This window comes from Pseudochaenichthys georgianus, chromosome 18, assembly GCF_902827115.2.
Source record: "Pseudochaenichthys georgianus chromosome 18, fPseGeo1.2, whole genome shotgun sequence".
NCBI classification, from domain to species: Eukaryota; Metazoa; Chordata; class Actinopteri; order Perciformes; family Channichthyidae; genus Pseudochaenichthys; species Pseudochaenichthys georgianus.
Genome location: NC_047520.1, coordinates 1,060,401 through 1,079,812, shown reverse-complemented (window position 1 = coordinate 1,079,812; position 19,412 = coordinate 1,060,401). Strand labels below are relative to the sequence as shown.

Genomic DNA, 19,412 nt, shown 5'->3' with positions numbered 1-19,412 from the left:
CAATGAACACCACGAGCCGAGGACATGATCACTTCTTCAGCGTTGTATCTCTTCTTCTGCTCAGGTTGAGTGTGAGGTAACTTCTCTGTGTCTCATGATGGTACGAGCAGCAGCTGTTTTCTCACACTCAAGACAAAGTTAAAAACCACAGAGGTACTGACTGACGCATGCATTTATTTTAAAGGCGAGCTGAGGGTTTGTTGCTCTGAGTTTTATTTTAGACTCCAGATACTTTCAGCTTCTCAGACATGTCTGTATAAATAAATGAATACATATGTAAAGAGGCCTTCAGGGGGATTTATAGAAACAAGTAACTTATAACATATAAAATAATCTTGAGGTTTGAACCGGCTAGATTGTTAGCATGCTAACTTTGGCTTCTAGCTCAAAGGACGGCTGTGAGCCTCAGAGAAACAAGACTGTAGACTGAAAGAAAACAACTGTTCATTTGAACAGAAATCATGTCAACGTGTTTTCAGTCAACAAAACTAACTTAACTGGTTTTGCAAAACATCATATAATTAAAACATGTCACCTTAAAATTAAACATTATTTTAAATATATTTGGAAGTTGGCCATAAGCAAATATCAAAATTGTTGCATCATGTAAATACAAAAATAAAACACATTTTTACATCTTGAAGCCGTGAATAGTGAATTCTATTTTGACAATTTACACCGTCAACAATAATTACAAAGATCCGCCAAGATCTATTATACATTTGAAATCAGGTAAACAAACATTTCTTATAGTTTTTGAGGAAACTTGTATTTGATGATTTGCATTAGCTGACATTTTGTATTAATAAGAGTGGATTTTTTTACATTTCATAAAGATATTTAGCACGATAAAAGAGTAGATTTAGTCAAATATAAAAGCAGTGGCAGCAAAATAAAGGCAGTTCACCTCAAAACATGTTTAAACTGTTAAATGAACCTGAATAGTAAAAGTAAAGTGTGTGATTCTATAAAATGAATGGCTGATCTCTGAGTCTTTCTGTCCCTGTGAATAATGTTCAGATATTTTATAACGTTGTAACTTTCTCTCATGGCTTTTTTCCTGTTGCTGATAAATCTGCTCCGTCACTTCACACATCACAACACGAGGACAAGTTCAAATGAACTCCAGCTATTTGTTGCTAGGCAGACAGTGAGCAGAAGTTTATTAGTAACTTTTGATAAAAGCAGCGTAAGATAAGCACAATGAGAGCAGGACAAAGTATAGTAAAGTCTTTAAGGTATTGTCACACAGAGGTCATACGGGATCTCTTGTTTTTGGTCGAAGAGGACGACCTGCTTGTCTCCAGAGCTCAAGGACTTCAGGTCCTTCCACTTCAGCTCAGTGGGAGCATGATTGCGACCATGACCTTTAACCCACATCTGTAAAATACAAAATCACCGACTTACAAGCAGAATCATAAAATAATAAAAATAATAATGCATTCTTTTTTAATATTCTTATTCTTTAACATGTAATGACGTGCTGAATGAAACAAATAAGAAAAGGAAAAAAGCAACTTAAAGTTAACAATCAAGAAGGACTCACGGTGACATCTCTTCCAGCCTCGAGTTTGAAAGATAGCGGAAATGTGTACGTGATGGATTCATTTTTGTTAACCTGCAGATCTAACTTCCATGTTCCCAGCTGTTTGTCCTGCAGGAGGTCACATACGGGGAGGGAGGGAGGATGAGAGACAGAGACTAACACATGGAGGTGACCATTGAAACCACAGAGAAAAGGGATTCTTAAAGTTAAACAGGTCATTATGAGAGTTTGAAGAAGAAGAATTAAAGTATGCTTAAATGATATTATTCACTCTCATAAAGCACTCACACAGCGTTAATGCTCACAACATTACCTCAGTGGAAGTGTTCATGAGACGGATGTATTTGCCATGTCGGTCGAACTCAATATTAAATCCTGGGTCTGAGGTCTGAGCATTCGGGGGGCGGGGTGGTTCCACTGATCGAGAATGATCAGACCCCTCACAGTTTCCTGCCTGAAACTAAGGGGGAAAACACACAGGAAATATCCATCCATCATCTTTGACTCAGCTGTTTGGTCCCTGTGACACGCTGAGATCCATCTCCTTTGGAGTCTCAGTGTGTTTTCAGGTATAGTTTGAGTTGTCTTTGTTTCAAATATCCATAACTTGTAAAGAAGATTAAACTAAAGTGTGTGAAAAAAACAATATAAACAACGCATCTTATCACTTCCTTCACTTCTCTCTCATTCTGTGTCTCAGACTTTAGCCTCTTGATAAATCAATGTCTTTTGGAGAAGACTTCCACATTATTGAAGTGGAGATGAACCTCTTTCTTCTTGTTCTGCAGCTGCTCTTTCAGAGTCTGGACTTCCTTCTCAGCATCCTTCCTCCTCTGCTCCTCAAGCAGCTGCTGCTCAGATTGATTTTTCTATGAGAGGAACAGTCACGTTTCTTTAATGATGTTTCTTAAGGTGCCACACAATGACACCTGTTTTCATGCATTTCTGGCAGATCCTGTATCTTGATGTGAAAGTCTTCTGTGCTTCTTGCTCAGACTTTACTTTTCATGTTGTTGTTTCTCTACTTACCGGTTTGCTCTTCTTTCCAACATTTCCCTTCAAAGCCTCCATCTGCACAGCGTCAGGTTTCATCAGCTGTCCTCTTTCTCCTTCATTGAGAAACTGATCTTTAGTTTTAGATCGGGTTCTCTTTCTCTCTGTGTGAAAGTAAACGTGGGTTAAGATGTGATGAAAGAGAATTAGAGGAACTTTAGGAAGGGATCGAAGCACAGAAAACTTTTCAGTCTAAATTTAACTGAACAGTTGGTGATTGGTCAACCGCTTAGAGATGTCCCGCCCCTAGTGCTAGCCAATAGATATGCAAGTGTTACATAGTGATGTCACCATGTTCAAAACAAAGGAGTCCAATGGAGTCGTTTCAGGCAGGGGGGGGGGGAGTTTGTGAGAGAGATTGTAGCCTTTGCAGAACATTAACATGCACACAAACCTACAGAACATACAGCACTCAGCATAATAGGGCTCCTTTAATTAACCAACTGAATCAAATCACCCGACTCTAAGTGACTTACTGAATATGTGTTCTCTCCACAGAGAGAAGAAAGAAACAGCCAGCATTAACAGAATGCAAACAGCCAAACTGACGGCCAGACCAATAATGACGGAAGAAGACCTGGACTGGAGCTTAACGAAATCATCTGAAATGATAAAACACAGAACATCATGGCATTTATATAAAACTTGGTCTCTGATATTTAAACTAAAACATGTTAGATGAACATGATGTCTACCTGGAAAATGGATTTGCGTCTGAGTGGTGCGGGTGGTGTTTTGGTGCTGGACTCTGCAGGTGAAGCTGTTGCTGGGTCTCTTCTCCACAGTCACTCTGCTGCTAACAGTATAGAGGTCATCAGGACCTCTGACTGCCTCTGGAGGTCCAGCAGAGAGGAGCTTTCCCTCAGCGTCCAGCCACAATACTTCAGGCTCCGGATACCAGCCTGCAGACTCACACTGCAGCAGCACTCCTCCGCTCTGACCGTCCAGCCCTGATAACGTTACGACTGGTGGGCGAGCAGCAGCTGATACTAGTAAAGAAGAACTGAGTGTAAGAATACTTAAGAGTTATTACAAACATCCTAACCAAGGAGTGCTGGAACAATCTCCTCATTGACTCCAGGACAGCAGAGAGTCTCTGTCAGACACTGAAAACCCACCTGTTTTCACTGCACCTTAGACAATAAAACCCAGAACACACAAATAAGTTGTAGTTCTCTAAATGGTTTAGCTTATTTAAGACTAATGCACTTGCAGGTAGAATTTAGTTGTTAGAGAATATTTTAATGACATCTGTGCAGGGGAGAATTTTAGTGATTTCCTATGTGTCCTGCCTGCAACTTAGAGCAGGGCACAGGTCAAAGGTCCTGCCTTCCTTTGGGGGAGTGTGGACCATGCGTGCAGATGACTTTAACAGACTTTCTTTGTCCTTGACATGTGTGATATCGATTAGGATAGAAAGAGCGCGAATATAGGCCACTCCTATATTCTCTGTGTAGAATTGCGCTGTGTTCTGTGTAATCCTCAGTGTTGGCTTGGGATTTACATGAGGAAGTCGTGTGGAAACCTTGCCAATGCTCCGGCCGTAGACTCTCAATAAACTCCGATGTTTGATGTCAAGTGGACTCCAGTCTTCTATTTCTTCCATTCACATTGCTGATCAGAACTTTCCTTCACAAATTGGCGTCACGGAACAGGATACCAAAAGATCTTCAGAGGCTGGTAAGTACATTTCTATTTTGAGATTGGCTTGCCAGTATCTGAGGTTGACGGTATCATAAAATTACCTGTAAAAAGAACTGAGCTGCTGCAATTTGTTTTGTTTCTCTACTCATTTACATTCGGAGGCTAATTATAACCTCGGGAATTGGTGTCAAGGGGGACGCTGTCCTCGCCGATTTCCCCGTGATTGTTGCTGGGGCCGGTGCCTACGAGCAAGCACGGCCCATGTGAAAACTATGAGAATATTTGGGGCTAATAATTAACCTCGGAATATCGAATTTCATCGATTTCCTCAGTGTGTGATTCTCGGAATTAAATCACCGGACAATTACACACAGCAAATATTCGGAGAAACTTTGAAAGAGAGCATCAGTAAAGTGCAGTTTCTGAATTAGAAGCAATGTCGTAGATTTGTATTGAAACGAATCGCCGAATTTAGGAGATTTCAGAGGATAAATTGCCTAAATCAACAGCATTTCTGCTGAGGTGCCGATTCTCCGCCCCCTGTGGAGAGCAGCATGCAGACAAAGAGAGAGGAACAGTACATAGGCATTATTTCCGTGACTATCACCATTTTTGAACTAAAGAAAGTGGTCAATACGTGGTATGAGAATGTTATATATCAATTGCTGCATCTAGCTGTTGTGTTTTGAAGAAAAAAAGGGGAGAGAAAAAAAAAAACTGCTTAAATCAATAGCATTTCTGCTGAGTTGCCGACTCTCCGCCCCCTGTGGAGAGCGCATGCAGACAAAGAGAGAGGAACAATTATATAGTCATTATTTCCGCGATTATTACCATTTTTGAACCAAAGAAAGTGGTTAATATGTGGTGTGAGAATGTCATAATATGGATTGCTGAACACAAGATTATGAGTAAGAAGGCTCTCATAATTAAACAAGATATTTCTCTAACCCCCTCTGAAAGTCTCCCTAATTCGGATTAAAACTAGGCTGGAAGAGTTTTTGTCAAGCCGTTGGTTGTTGAGAGTGTTCATGTTTGTTTGTATAATTGTTTCGTGTTTGTTTGTCTACCCGCCGTCTTGTGCATGCGTTGTAACAACTCATAATGAATCAGTCCACAGCCAGGGTAAAATGAACTAAACTTCAGTTATCTCACCAAAATTAAATGACTTGAGAAAAATAAATAAATAATGTAAAGATGAAAAGCTCAAACAGCTCAATGTTGTATTATTTGTTTCATTTATTCTTAATCTATGTATTATATGGTAATAATGAATAACACAACTTCATGTATTGAACACATTCCGAAACAAAGAAGATAAGACAGAACCAGACTCAGACATGAGGACTGGCTTATCTATAGCCAGTTGAGTAGCACTTGAAGTACTTGGCTCTATGAAACCTGATGTACTTATATGGTTCTGTTTTCTTCAAGGTTGTGTCTTCCTGGTCGAATGTACTTATTGTAAGTCGCTTTGGATAAAAGCGTCAGCTAAATGCAATGTAATGTAATGATACTCAGACAGTAATTGAAAGTTTTTGCGCTGTTGCTGCAAAATGAAAACCTTGTTGATTGTCTGTTTCCAACTGGCCACTGGAATCAGATAATTGATATACGTTGAAGTTCAATTACAGCTTAAATATAGTTTAACATTCTTTATTAAACTGTTTCAAATTATTTCTAGTACAATTGGTCTATACAGACATTACTACAATCCTAATAGATTAAAGGTCGCTGGTTAAGCCAGGATCAATATACTTGTTGAGGTTTTATTGTGCACATAATAAATGTGTTTAAATGAATTGAGCAATTTTTTTTAAAGGAGTATAATGTTGCAATATTTTTAAGATAAGTAATTGCAGTTCAAAGATAGATGTTGTTTTCTCCTTCTCTCGTTCACGAGCACACAAAATAAATCATAAACATTTCCAAATCCGAACAGACAGAGAAGTTTTTTTCTTCATTTTTTTTTTTAAATGGGATTTTCCGCTACATAACAGAAGACTTAATACAGGACTTAAAGAACGTTTTAAAGACAAGTCATGGAGAGGTTTGCATTTTTGGATGGAATCTCCCCCTTCCTCTGCTCCTAAAGTTCTGCAGCCGAGGTCAGAGACAGGTGTGACCTCTGGAGGGGAAGAGAATCTGAGCAGACCACAGAGCGACCATTGGGTTTTTTTTGTATGGCCTAAAGGCACAAAGAGGAACATCTGGCAACCCCCAACCACACACACACACACACACACACACACACACACACACACACACACACACACACACACACACACACACACACACACACACACACACACACACACACACACACACACACACACACACACACACACACACACACACACACACACACACACACACACACACACACACACACACACACACACACACACACACACACACACACACACACACACACACACACACACACACACACACACACACACACACACACACACACACACACACACACACACACGTGTAAGTGATTTACAGTTACTAAATCAGCCTACTATCACCTAAAGAATATATCTAGGATTAAAAGACTAATGTCACAGCAGGATTTGGAAGAACTTGTCCATGCCTTTATCTTCACAGGTCTCAAAAAAAATCTATTAGAAAGCTGCAGCTGATTCAGAACGCCGCTGCTCGAGTCCTCACTAACACTAAGAAAGTGGATCACATCACTCCTGTTCTGAAGTCTTTACACAGGCTTCCTGTGTGTCAAAGAATAGATTTCAATACTGCTGCTGGTTTATAAAGCACTGAATGGTTTAGGCCCAAAACACATTACTGACCTCCTGCTAAATGATGAACCATCCAGATCTCTCAGGTTTTCAGGGACTGGTCAGCTTTCGGTCCCCAGAGTCAGAACTAAACATGGTAAAGCAGCGTTCAGTTATTATGCTCCAAATATCTGGAACAAACTCCCAGAAACCTGCAGGTCCGCTGCAACTCTTACTACTTTTAAATCCAGACTGAAGACTTTTCTCTTTGTCGCTGTTTTTAATTGAACTATTCATATTTTAGACTACACTGTAACTTTTATCCATGTATTTTTCCTTTTAATGCTTATTTTATTAGCTTTTCTTTTGTAATGCTTAATGTCTTTCAATTTTTGTAAAGCACTTTGAATTGCCTTGCGTTGAAAAGTGCTATATAAATAAACTTGCCTTGCCTTGCCATGCCTTAATCCACTTTGTGTGAGGAGTGGCAGATGGTTTTGGTGGGCAGTAGTGTTAATTTCGTTGACTAAAACTATGACGAAATATGTTCGTCAACGACCTTTTTTTCCATGACGAAAACGAGATGATGACGAGACGGCACCGACGGCAGTAAACAATAACTGTAACGAAATCATCATGCAATATCGTTGACGAAAAGTGACGAGACGAAAATGTAGTTAACTAAATAAAAACTATGACAAAATCTCTCTTTACTTTCATTGGCGAAAAATGAGGAGACGAAATATTATCAAAGATAACGTTAAATCTCTGATAGTCAGTTTTTCTCCCAGCAGTTCCATTTCCGGTGCTGCGGCAGAGCAGCAGCTGTTTCTGTGCTGCGCGCGGCGGTACATTTGAATTACACCGGGCAGCGGCAGAATATGAACTGTCAGGAAGACTCGGGTCTAACTCATGGTCTAACTAACCTTATTTAACAGAAAATAAAATGGCAACAACAGGGCTTAGGAGCAGTGGTCGCGTTAACCGAATACCCCCCTTCAGTGCGAGTGAGTGATACATTGTGCACTCGACGGATAATAATGGATTTTGACGGAAATGTTACAATCCTGTCCGTCAAAATGACTGACAACGAAAAAGTCTAAAGCCACCACTGCTTGGGAGAAAGAAACAATGTGATATTTGGGCCCATTTTCGGTACAATGAGGCGGAGAAAAAAAGCGAATGCATTGTTTTATAAGCAGGGAAGCAATGTGGCCATAACACAGCTGGTAAAAACACCACACACCTGAGCAGATACTCTCTGCAAAGCTGCATTCTTAATCATTCAACCTGTGTTTTTCATCAAATAAGGACAAGATAATCTTATTTATTTATATACTAAAATGACAAATTATTGGTTTTGGCTAGACTAGTTTGACTGAAATGTTCTATATAATCTGATGACTAAAAAAGACTCAACAGTTTTCATTGACTAAAAGATTAAAATAATTAGTTTTCTTTGACTAAAATAAGACTAAAATGCTCAGACTTTTAGTCGACTAAATCTTGACTAAAATGTTTACTGTTTTAGTCGACTAAAATAAGACTAAAATGCTCAGACTTTTAGTCGACTAAAACTTGACTAAATAGAAACAGGATGAAGGAGACTAAATATGACTAAAACTAAAAAGGAAATTTAACACAGGACTAAGACTAAAACTAAATTAAAAAATAGCTGACGAAATTAACACTAGTGGGCAGAACAACTGAAGCAGCAGGTAGTGGTGGCAGAGGTGCCAGGCAGTCACATCTGATGGAGATGGATAGAGGCATTTATTTTAATTGTAGCAGTCAGTTTGTGGTTCTGGCAGCACTATTGAGCATTTTCATAGATGTGTTTTCATGCCTCTGTGCAAGGCTTAGTCTTTCTATCTGTATAGCCACTGGTGTAACTAAGTTCATAAACTCAACAGGTACTATACTTGGGCACTATTTTGAGATACTTGTACTTTATTTGAGTATTTAAATGTTTTGCTACTTTATTCTTCTACTTCTACAGTGCAGAGGTACATGGTGTATTTCTACTCCGCTACATGTATTTCATACCTTTTAGTTACTTTACGGATCTGGATGAATTATGTGAAATATAATCAAGTGTTAAATCAGACTTTAGTTCCACCTGGAGTAAATCCACCAGCTACCCTGCAGTATACAGAGTCATTCAAACTAGCTGCTCCGTTACCAGCTTTGAGAACACTCTCTTGATCAATCATTATAAAACACATCATATATATTATTCTGAAATGGACCAATCTGCACAACGACTACCTTTACTGTCGCTATTTCCACTATATTTTGATGAGAATACCTATATACTTTTACTTGAGTAACATTTTTAATGCAGTACTCTTGCTGTAACGTAGTATTCCTACACTCTGGTAATTCTACTCAAGAACAAGATCTGAGTACTAAATCTAACGTTAGCCAGAAAATGTTTCAGTTCACTTCACGCTCCGACAGGGAGCTCTGCTCTGAACACCTGAACGGCCCGTTCTAACAGCTGTTCACCAGCGGTCCAGTCTGTAAGAGTCACTCCGGACCACATAATATGGGAGGAAGAACACCATGCGGCAATGTTGGCACATAACAGCTCGCGGCTGCAGATTGCCACGTAGTGATCGTCTTCTCAAATAGGACATCTTTGATAATGGATTCTGGCCTATCAGAATCAAGATAACGGCGTGGTGTTGTTGCAGGAAATCCCGACGGAGAATAATTTTGCGGTAACACATCTCTATATACATTGATACAACATTGCGTGTTGATAGAAATCATCACATAATGAAATGGGACCCCACGGTTTGATGATTGATAGGTGTGTGGGCTGTCTTCCATTTTCACACACAGGACAATGGGGGATATCCACCCTTGTCCACAATGTAAAGTAATTCACGCAGCCTTTTTCCTCTGTGAGGAGCAGCAGGTTCAGCTTCATTTAAATATGTCGTGTAGTAATAGATGGATTTATTTTTCATCTCAAGAGAGAATGTGTATTTTATGTTAGTATTTCAAAAAAAAATCCCCCCAGACAGCGCCGCTGCGGGGGTTGGGTTTTTAGCATGTCAATTTTGTCACACAAATGTGCCTTTTTATTTCATACAGTTAAATTTGGATTGAGACAGGGAAATAATCCAAACCTCATGCGTGGCGTTTCACCGTCAATGGGGCGATATAGTGTGTATATAATTACATTTCAAATACTGATTTGAGCCCCACCACTGTATGGGTTAGCCCTACCACAGATTACCTAACACAAATACTCGGGAGCTGATAAGTCAATTAATTGCTTATCATGAGGCACACAATAAAACAGTGGAAACAAACATGTGTTTGACTTTCATTAGTGAATGAAACCGTGTGCCCCTTTATAGTCTGTGTCCAATATTGTGCATTTGTATATATATTATATATATATCCTAAATATATGCTAAAGTCCCGCTACTGACACGATAGCAGTCATTTCGTGCGCATGTGTGTAATTAAACCCATGATATCGAAATTTCACTCCAGCCAGGTACCCAGAGTTGCTAGGATCCTGATGAGGGTGCGCAAATATGATCACATCACCCCCATACTTAAAGCACTACACTGGCTACCCGTGGAACTGAGGATCGAATTCAAGGTCTCCGTCCTCACCCACCAGTGTGTCCATGGAACTGCCCCTCCCTACCTCAAGGAACTCCTCACCCCCCATACCTCCTTGCGGACCACCCGTTCCAGCAACTCCAATTTCTTCAAACCCCCCAGGACTAAGCTCCGTACTATGGGAGACCGGGCCTTCTGCTCGGCTGCTCCCAGCCTGTGGAACGCTCTCCCCGACCAAATGAGAGCACCACAGACCGTGGAGGCTTTTAAAAAAGGCCTCAAAACCCATCTCTTCAAAAGAGCCTTTGCCTAGACATTTTTATCACCCTTTTTATTTATTTTTTATTTTTTTATTTATTTATTTTTTTATTGCTTTTTTTATTAATTCTATCGTGTTGTGTAATGTTTATTTATACTGTTCATGCTCACTACTTGTAGCACTTCGGGATTTGCATTCAAATATGAAGTGCTTTATAAATGGAACTCATTATTATTATTAACCCTGCCCACACCCCAATAATATTTGTATTGCAGATCTACATGAATCACACAAACGACCTATTTTGGATTCAAAAGGTGACAAGTTTGCATCCCTGCTTGTTATCCTTTCATTACAGAGCTGGGAAAATGGTGTATTGATTAGATTCTGATCCGTGCAAGTCCTATTTTAACTGACTTTAGTTTCTAATATTAATGATAATTTGATTTCAACCCATAAGTAATTATTTAAATTAACTCAACATTTCACATGATGGATTAGTGTTCCACATTATTCCCACTAATTTCTTTTATGATTGAGCCACTGGTAAAGAGAGACATTTATGACCCTGTGTTCCTGTTGTTGGTTGTTCCTCGGACGGCTTCACTAAAAGTCACCCAGCTCTGCCCTACTACAGTCCGGCTGAGTGCAGTCACAGAGATGCTATGGCTGCGCTACATGACATTAATGGTCTGGTCCGAGAATGGACACCATGTCCTGCTCCCAGAGAGAATGACATTCCTCAAACTGAACTCTACAAGCCGTTGATACTGAAAGCTTGACGTCTGCTCTGAACACTTGGAAGCCTCCCTCTCACACCAGCACCAAACCCTTGGGTCAGTCAGATGAGACTAACGGCTTCACTTAGGGCATAAGGGTCAGAAATATGACTCTCGTTACCATGGAGTGGTTTGTTTGTTTTTTTAAGGCTATCCATACTGCTATGCAGAGGATGCCTGTAAGATTGGCAAGCTGTGAAAATCCCCTACCATTTTTAGTATAGGCCTGATGTCAGGGGCCTCTTACTGTCTACTACATATATTTACATTATATAGACCATGTTTCTACCTGGTGAAACGAGAGGCTGCACGGAGCTTAGGTTAAAAATACAACCATTCTGTTCTGCTCTAACGATTCAATTTATAGATTCTATATCAAAATAGTTTGTTTTTATTGTTTCCAATGATAACGTCACCTTAAGTGGAGGAATGCAAACCTGTTTTCAAATGTAAGGTTTTGAATTTGTTTAACATTTCTCAGTAAAGACACCGTCAGACGCCCACTATCATTCATGCTCCTTCAGTGGTAACTCAGATGTTAAGGGGGATGAAGCTTTTCCTCCCAAGTCAGAGATGCTTTGTTTTTTTTCAACAAAGGTATGCATTTCCTGCATAATATATGTTTCTCACAATTGTTTTTGTTAGTTGCGCACAGCTGCTACTGAGTTTTCTCGAGTGGTGGATTATGACCTCTACCATGCTTACATGGACTCCTATGTTTTATTTCATATCTAACTGAAGTAAGAGAGAATAGAGAGAGCTGTGAGAGAGATGGGAGATGAGGATGTGAGAGGGATGTGGAAGAGAGAATAGAGAGATGAGGATAAGAGAGGGATAGGAAAGAGAGAAGAGTTATTTGCAAGTTGCATGCTGATACTGAGTTTTCTCGATTAATAGCTTATAGATAATACCATGTTTAAATAGACTCCTACGTTGTTATTACATATGTGACATATGTAAGAAAAGGGAGGAGAGAGTCAATTATATTTGAGTAATTGATCTCATATTGAAACATTCATTTCTCAAACCTATGTTTTATGGAAAAGGAAATGTACGCCTGATAAACTAATCTTTTATCAAACGGTAAATGGTGAATTAATATAACATTTAGAATCATTGAGAACGGGTTATATCCACAGGGACTAGCTCACATTTAACTTAAAATAAAATGTCTCTGCTTTGGACTGATGAGTATATGATTCGTGCATGTTAAATGACTAACACAAACCTTACATGTATGCATGTGCATGTGTCAGGAAGGCTCCCAAATAATTCTGAGGGGCCTATCCTATTTTTGTAATTGAATGATAATGTGCTAATCCATTACCTTGAGTTGTCTGCACTCAGGAAAACATCTCTATCAAGTGTTAACCCAATAACTAGGACAGCTCTGAAGGCCAAGGGTCAGAGAGAGAGGGTCACACTCTCTGGCTGCAGAGAGCACCCCCAACCACGGGCAAGGAGGCACGAGGTCTTTCGAGATGAGGGGATTCTAATCTTCAACTTTCTGATGGGATGGGATGCTTCTTCATCTTTCTGCTCAGACAACTCTGCAGGACGAGCGATGGCTTCAGAGGCTCCATGTTTCTTGGAGGGGCAGATTTCTTCCTAAACATCTCCCATCACGGGGCGGGGCATCTGGATGTGCCACTTGGAATAGGCTCTGCTCTCAAGCAGATAGCAGAAGGAATGTAGGCAGATGAGCCTCTGTTTCACTGGGAGATCATAAAGTGCTCACTGAATGAGTCACAAAAAGCAGAGCAATTGGGGTTTTTTGAAATAGGGCGCTCTGGTGAAGAAGAGTTTTGAGCCAATCAGCACCTCAGTGCTAATCTACAGTATCAGGATGCCTTCACACACCAGACATTCTGTGTCATAAAGAAAGGAGGAGAACGAGTCAGGACGACATGTTCTTCTAGCTCTTGTACAAAGATAACATTTGAATTGAATGACCATATGATTACAGATGTACAATTAATGATTTTTTTTATATTTCCGATGAACAGATATGTGTTAAATAGTGGTGACAAATATCAGATCAGATTACACTTTCACACTAAACAAAAGAAATTAATTGATATTTTCAGATTTATAAGGTATTGAATAATAAGATATTTCTAATATTATAACAGATAATGTTACTATCCTTAATCATTACCAGGTAAAATGTACAACGAGGAAACCAGATTACCAGATTCCCAATCCAGGTGCTACTGCATGCTAAATGTAGATAGAAAAACAAATGTTATATCCACTCCACTTAAATACTCAGCAGGTGATGTAGATTTTTCAAAAAAGGCCTTAATCACTCCTTTTAAACGAACTAAAACTAATTCTGCAGCAAGTTTAATGTTAGACTACGCACATGAACGCAATATTAGCGACTGTTGGCTGTGCCAAAATATGCCAGAATCTATGCATTCTCCCATGTTTAGCCCAATTCCTTTCACGAAAGCTGGTTTAGTGAGCTGGACATAGCATCCAGAATTAGCGATGAGGCTGAGGACTGCTACACTCCTTCTTATCCAACAGACTCTGATAAACCGTTACAGTACGAGGGTCTGGTCTCTCTCATTGTTGACACAGTAAATACAAATTACCTGCCTGACGGTTTCAAACGAATAGATGTTTTTGATTTTTCCTTCCTCAGGTTGTTACAATAAAATGTCTGACTTTTCCTTTTCAGATTTTGAACAAATGTATTTGAATAAAATGTATGTAGTAAAGTGCCTTACTCTTGAATAAGTGTATTGAAGTAAACGTAAAGTAATGTTAAAGATTGAGGACACTGTACCTTTACAGATTACAGATTGATCGATTCATCACTGTGAATTTATACCTTAACTGTGAATCTTAACTGGATCCCTTATGATTATGATTTTATACCTCAATTGGATTTCTTATAATCCTACATTCTAATTGTGTTTTAATAAGTAATTGCCTTGAAGTAAATCTTTAAGATGTAAGCTGATTTTGAATTTGTGTTTGATGAATGAGATTAACTGAGTGATAAATGATAAAAGATCTTGTTTTTGAAACATATATTTTACTATTATATTTTTGTATTGCATGTGTGTTATTATTGTGCCTTTTTGACAAAATAAATCAAACACTGAAGAGAGATGATTTTTCTATTATGGTCGTCTGTATCAACCATTGTGATTGACTGTTTCAATCTTATTCTGCTTTTGATGTAATTAATGTAATGAGAATCCACACAACTCTGAGGACGTTTTATTTGATTTAAGTAGTGACTGAAATATTCTTAGACTAATGTTAATTGGTTATCAATAAATTGATAAAAGAGTGGATCTGTTAGAGAATATTTTAATGACATCTGTGCAGGGGAGAATTTTAGTGATTTCCTATGTGTCTTGCCTGCAACTTAGAGCAGGGCACAGGTCAAAGGTCCTGCCTTCCTTTGGGGGAGTGTGGACCATGCGCGCAGATGACTTTAACAGACCTTCTTTGTCTTTGACATGTGTGATATCGATTAGGATAGAAAGAGCGCGAATATAGGCCACTCCTATATTCTCTGTGTAGAATTGGGCCGCGTTCTGTGTAATCCTCAGTGTTGGCTTGGGATTTACATGAGGAAGTCGTGTGGAAACCTTGCCAATGCTCCGGCCGTAGACTCTCAATAAACTCCGATGTTTGATGTAAAGTGGACTCCAGTCTTCTATTTCTTCCATTCACATGCTGATCAGAACTTTCCTTCACAACTGTTAGTGTGTTTATGCAGATGACACCCAATTAAGTTAGATGAAACATTTGAATTAACTTAACCTAAGCGTGCCTTTAAGGACACTTGGAATACCAGCTACTATTGGATGTTAGACGCAAAACTGAAGTTATTAAACTGTGCCCCAAACACCTTATCTAATCATATACTTTTATGGATCAGTTGTTTTAATTAGTATATTGTTTCCTGCTATCAAACACCAGAGAAACAACCAATGCAACTGCAGGAGTTTTTCAGGATTGCACCTGTTGTAAGTTGGATGAAAGCATTTGCTTTGGACTACAACTAAAGTTACAATCGGTGGAATAGCAGCACCTGATGCTGTGCTTAAGGAAGCAATGGAAGTTAAAGCTCACATTTGCATCCCAAAAATGATGTAAAAGTAAATACACTAAAAGGTTTCTCATAAGACTAATCTTGAGTTAAGAATTTGCTTTATGTGTTTAAACTACGTTCAACCCATTATTAAAAGTGACCCTAACCCTAAGAAATATTATTTATCCTGAAATTGAATTGTTTCCCAGTTTTATGGCTTTTTGCTTTGACAATAAAACATGTTTTGTAAAAAGCGGTGACTTATACCATTTCCATACAACCAACTACAATCTGATACTCTCATATTTGAGCTCTAGACTAGAGTATTACATTATCAGAGTCTTTTGGAACACAGAGATATAAATGCAGTCTTTTCCTAGAGATAAATGTCGGCACATGGCAACACATGCACCCTGAACACATACATTGTGAACTTACCACAAACTAGTGAAACAAAAGTTTGCCGGTCCAGTTCTGGAATGAAACATCTGTATTTCCCCTGATCGGAGAGTTGTACGTTGGAGAGTTTCAGGGAAATGTTTCCGTTCTTCAGCTCATCGGTGAACATTGATGTTCTTCCCTTGAATAACTCATGTTTTTTATCCACCATCTCGTGACCAAGCCGCATCACATGGATGAATCTGGGGTCCATGTCGGGCCTCGTCCACTCCAACGTCAAATCGGCAACATTTATCGCCGGCACCAGATAACACGGCAAAATGATGTCATCACCAAGGTTTGCTACTATTGGCTGATATGAGCCAATCAGCTGAGACTGACCTGGGAATACACAAAGTACATTGTAATCTCTTCCAATTTAAAAATGTTTTCAAATAAACAAAAAAATGTAATTGTACTTGAATTAAGACAGATTTGGATATTTTGTATGTGTGATAGTAGAAAGTATATGGACGTAAATGATGGTAGCTCGAGTGTTTGCCAAATAGTATTGACATATCTTTGGCGTATTTTGGAAAATAAAACCATAACCACCAATATATTGGAATTCAAGATGCCTGTCCTCTCTTTTCAGGATTTAAAAAGTCTTGGCAGTAGACAGTAGACTAATCAGAGAGGATTTGACAGAGAGTGTGGTAATGGGCTGATTGTGGCTGTTCCCTCGGCAGCATGAGACTCTTAGTCCATTTAGGGTAGAGGGATCTTTAGTTAATTATCACTCCTCAATGTTCTATGTAACAAATATCGATTTGTGGGGATTGATGAGGGCTGAGCCAACAAGCTAAACTCAAACTATATTCTGCTGTTAATATACATTTAAATGTGAGTTTATGGCAAACATAAACTTCCTCCTTCCACTTTAAAATGTACTTTTAAAGCTTGTATTTGTGTGTGAATTACCTCTACAGTGGTGTGTTAGGAGAAGAAGGAAAACCAAAGCACTGAGAGCTCTGAGAGGAGTTTTGAGGGGCTTCCCGTCAGTGTGGAGAAGCATCATGGAGAGCTGGAGATGAACATAGAACAGATGACAGTGTGGACTTCCAGGTGAAAACATATCTTAAATCATTTTTTATGTAAAACTTGGAAACAAGGCTTGTCAGAAAGAAATCTGTTAGTCATTTAAATATAAAGTGAAATTCACATTTGGACTTTACTTGTACTGAAAGGTCCAATAAAGGAAAAGTACAACTTTGCTGCCATCTTCTGTGCTTTACTTATAATTACACACATTCAATGTTTCCTCATATTATGTCCTTTGCATCAAACACAACCTACTGAAGAGAGAACAGCTTCACTTTTCTGTCATTCTAACTTCTGTGTTGACACATATTCTATGAATATTAACAAAGAGTGTCATTGTGTGTCTGTCTCTACGCCGTTCAGAAAAAAATTACATTATACTTTCACTTTAGTAGCTTAAGACTTCAGTAGTGTTTTAAAGCTACCATTATTGTTTCGATATTTTTACAATATTCTAAATAAAGACTCTGTACACAATTACCAGTTTATTCAATTGTATTGATCTGTACACATGGGAAGATTGAACAATTAAACAAACATTTCATATATATGACAATATAACTATAACCAATTTACAGTTGAAACACAGACTGAGAGAGGCAACACTCAAAATGCAGACCCACTTTTTAAAGTAAAATGTTAGACGAAGACCACATACCTGTTGAGTGTAGCGCGTCTCTTCTCTTTGTCTCCTGACTGTCGTAAAATCTGTCAATCATTAACAGGCTCATGCAGTGTATCATGTGAAACAAGTAACGCCTAATTCATTTCTTTATCATTTTTGTCAGTGTGCACATTTCTCTGTAACAGCAAGCGAAATGTTTTGCAAAAACTGTGTAATATATTCAAGTACAGTTCAAATGTTTGCACCCTGTTGTTATCAGAGTTTCCCCTTGAATGTCTCTGTTAATCAAATCTGAACTTTGGACTCACTCAGGTTATACATTAATACATTCTAATACAATTGTCGCAACTGTTGAATAGGTCATCTTCATTAAGCAAGATTACAGGCCTGATCTTTTACTGCAGGGGGCGGGACTTTCAGTTTTATAACATCTGTCAGACTTTATTTTAGTGTGTGTGTTTGATTGGCAGATAGATCTGGGAGTTAAATAGATTGAGGTGAAGAGAGATTAAAAATAAAGATGGCAGGGTTTTATATATATATTTAGAACACGCTATAAACCAGGATTTGGACAGGCGGATATTTAAGAGTCTCTGCAGGAGGACGAGCTCTACACACCTGACTCACAGGACTCATCATACACACCTTTCTGCAGAACACTCTGCCCCTCCATGTGAGGTCGGCCCAGACCCTAGGGTTTTTTAAATCTACTCTTAAAACACACTTCTTCTCCCTGGCCTTCTAGTCCGAGCGGAGCATGACTCCTGACTTTTCCCTGTGTTTTTTATATCTGTTCTAATTTATTGTCTTTTATTGTGATTGTAGTAATGTGTTTTTATTACATGTACTGTACAGCACTTTGGCTCGACCAAAAATCGCTTTTAAATGTGCTTTATAAATAAAACTTGATTTGATTTGATTTGAAACACACGCACACACAAACAGCACAACCACCACTTTTCATGGTGCACGACTATAGCTCCTGAGGGTGGAGATCAAGAGGAGGTTTCCTAAAGGACATTCAACATCCGAAACCTGGTTTTACTTTAAATATCAACCTCTATCTACAAGAACAATTTCCAGCCGCTTTAGGCTTTGAAAATATTCTTCCGTGTTTTTTTTCCGAGGTTGTTGTCATCCAAGACATCACCTTGAAATTTCAAAAAAAAGGAAATGTGTTGTTGTACTGTAAAATCAATAATAGAATGGATATCATAACACAATGAAATTAGTATTAGAAATATCAAAGTTGTGTTGAAAAATTTCCCTTGAACACCGTTGCAACCTAACCTAACCTGACCTGACCTAACCTGACCTAACCCAACCTAACCTAACACAACCCAACCCAACCCAACCTAACCTAACCTCACCTCACACAACCCAACCCAACCTAACCCAACCTAACCTAACCCAATCTAACCCAACCTAACCCAACCCAACCTAACCTAACCCAACCTAACTCAACCTAACCCAACCTAACCCAACCGAAGCCAACCCAACCTAACCCAACCTAACCTAATCTAACCCAACCTAACCCAATCTAACACAACCCAACCTAACCCAATCTAACCCAACCTAACCCAATCTAACACAACCCAACCCAACCTAACCTAACCCAACCTAACCCAATCTAACCCAACCTAACCC

At 39.0% G+C, this 19,412-nt stretch overlaps 1 protein-coding gene across 1 annotated transcript; it reads right to left on the bottom strand.

Moving 5' to 3' along the window:
- Positions 1-649: 649 nt before the first annotated feature.
- Positions 650-17,959, bottom strand: LOC117463575 (butyrophilin subfamily 3 member A2-like). Its single transcript, XM_034105890.2, has 10 exons — positions 17,799-17,959; positions 17,021-17,123; positions 16,100-16,441; positions 3,295-3,588; positions 3,076-3,201; positions 2,576-2,703; positions 2,314-2,415; positions 1,860-2,006; positions 1,547-1,654; positions 650-1,380 (listed from the first exon to the last, which is right to left on the bottom strand). Exons 2-10 carry the CDS (start codon positions 17,115-17,117, stop codon positions 1,234-1,236), a joined length of 1,491 nt encoding a protein of 496 aa, XP_033961781.1. The 5' UTR covers positions 17,118-17,123; positions 17,799-17,959; the 3' UTR covers positions 650-1,233.
- Between the last annotated feature and the right edge of the window lie 1,453 nt (positions 17,960-19,412).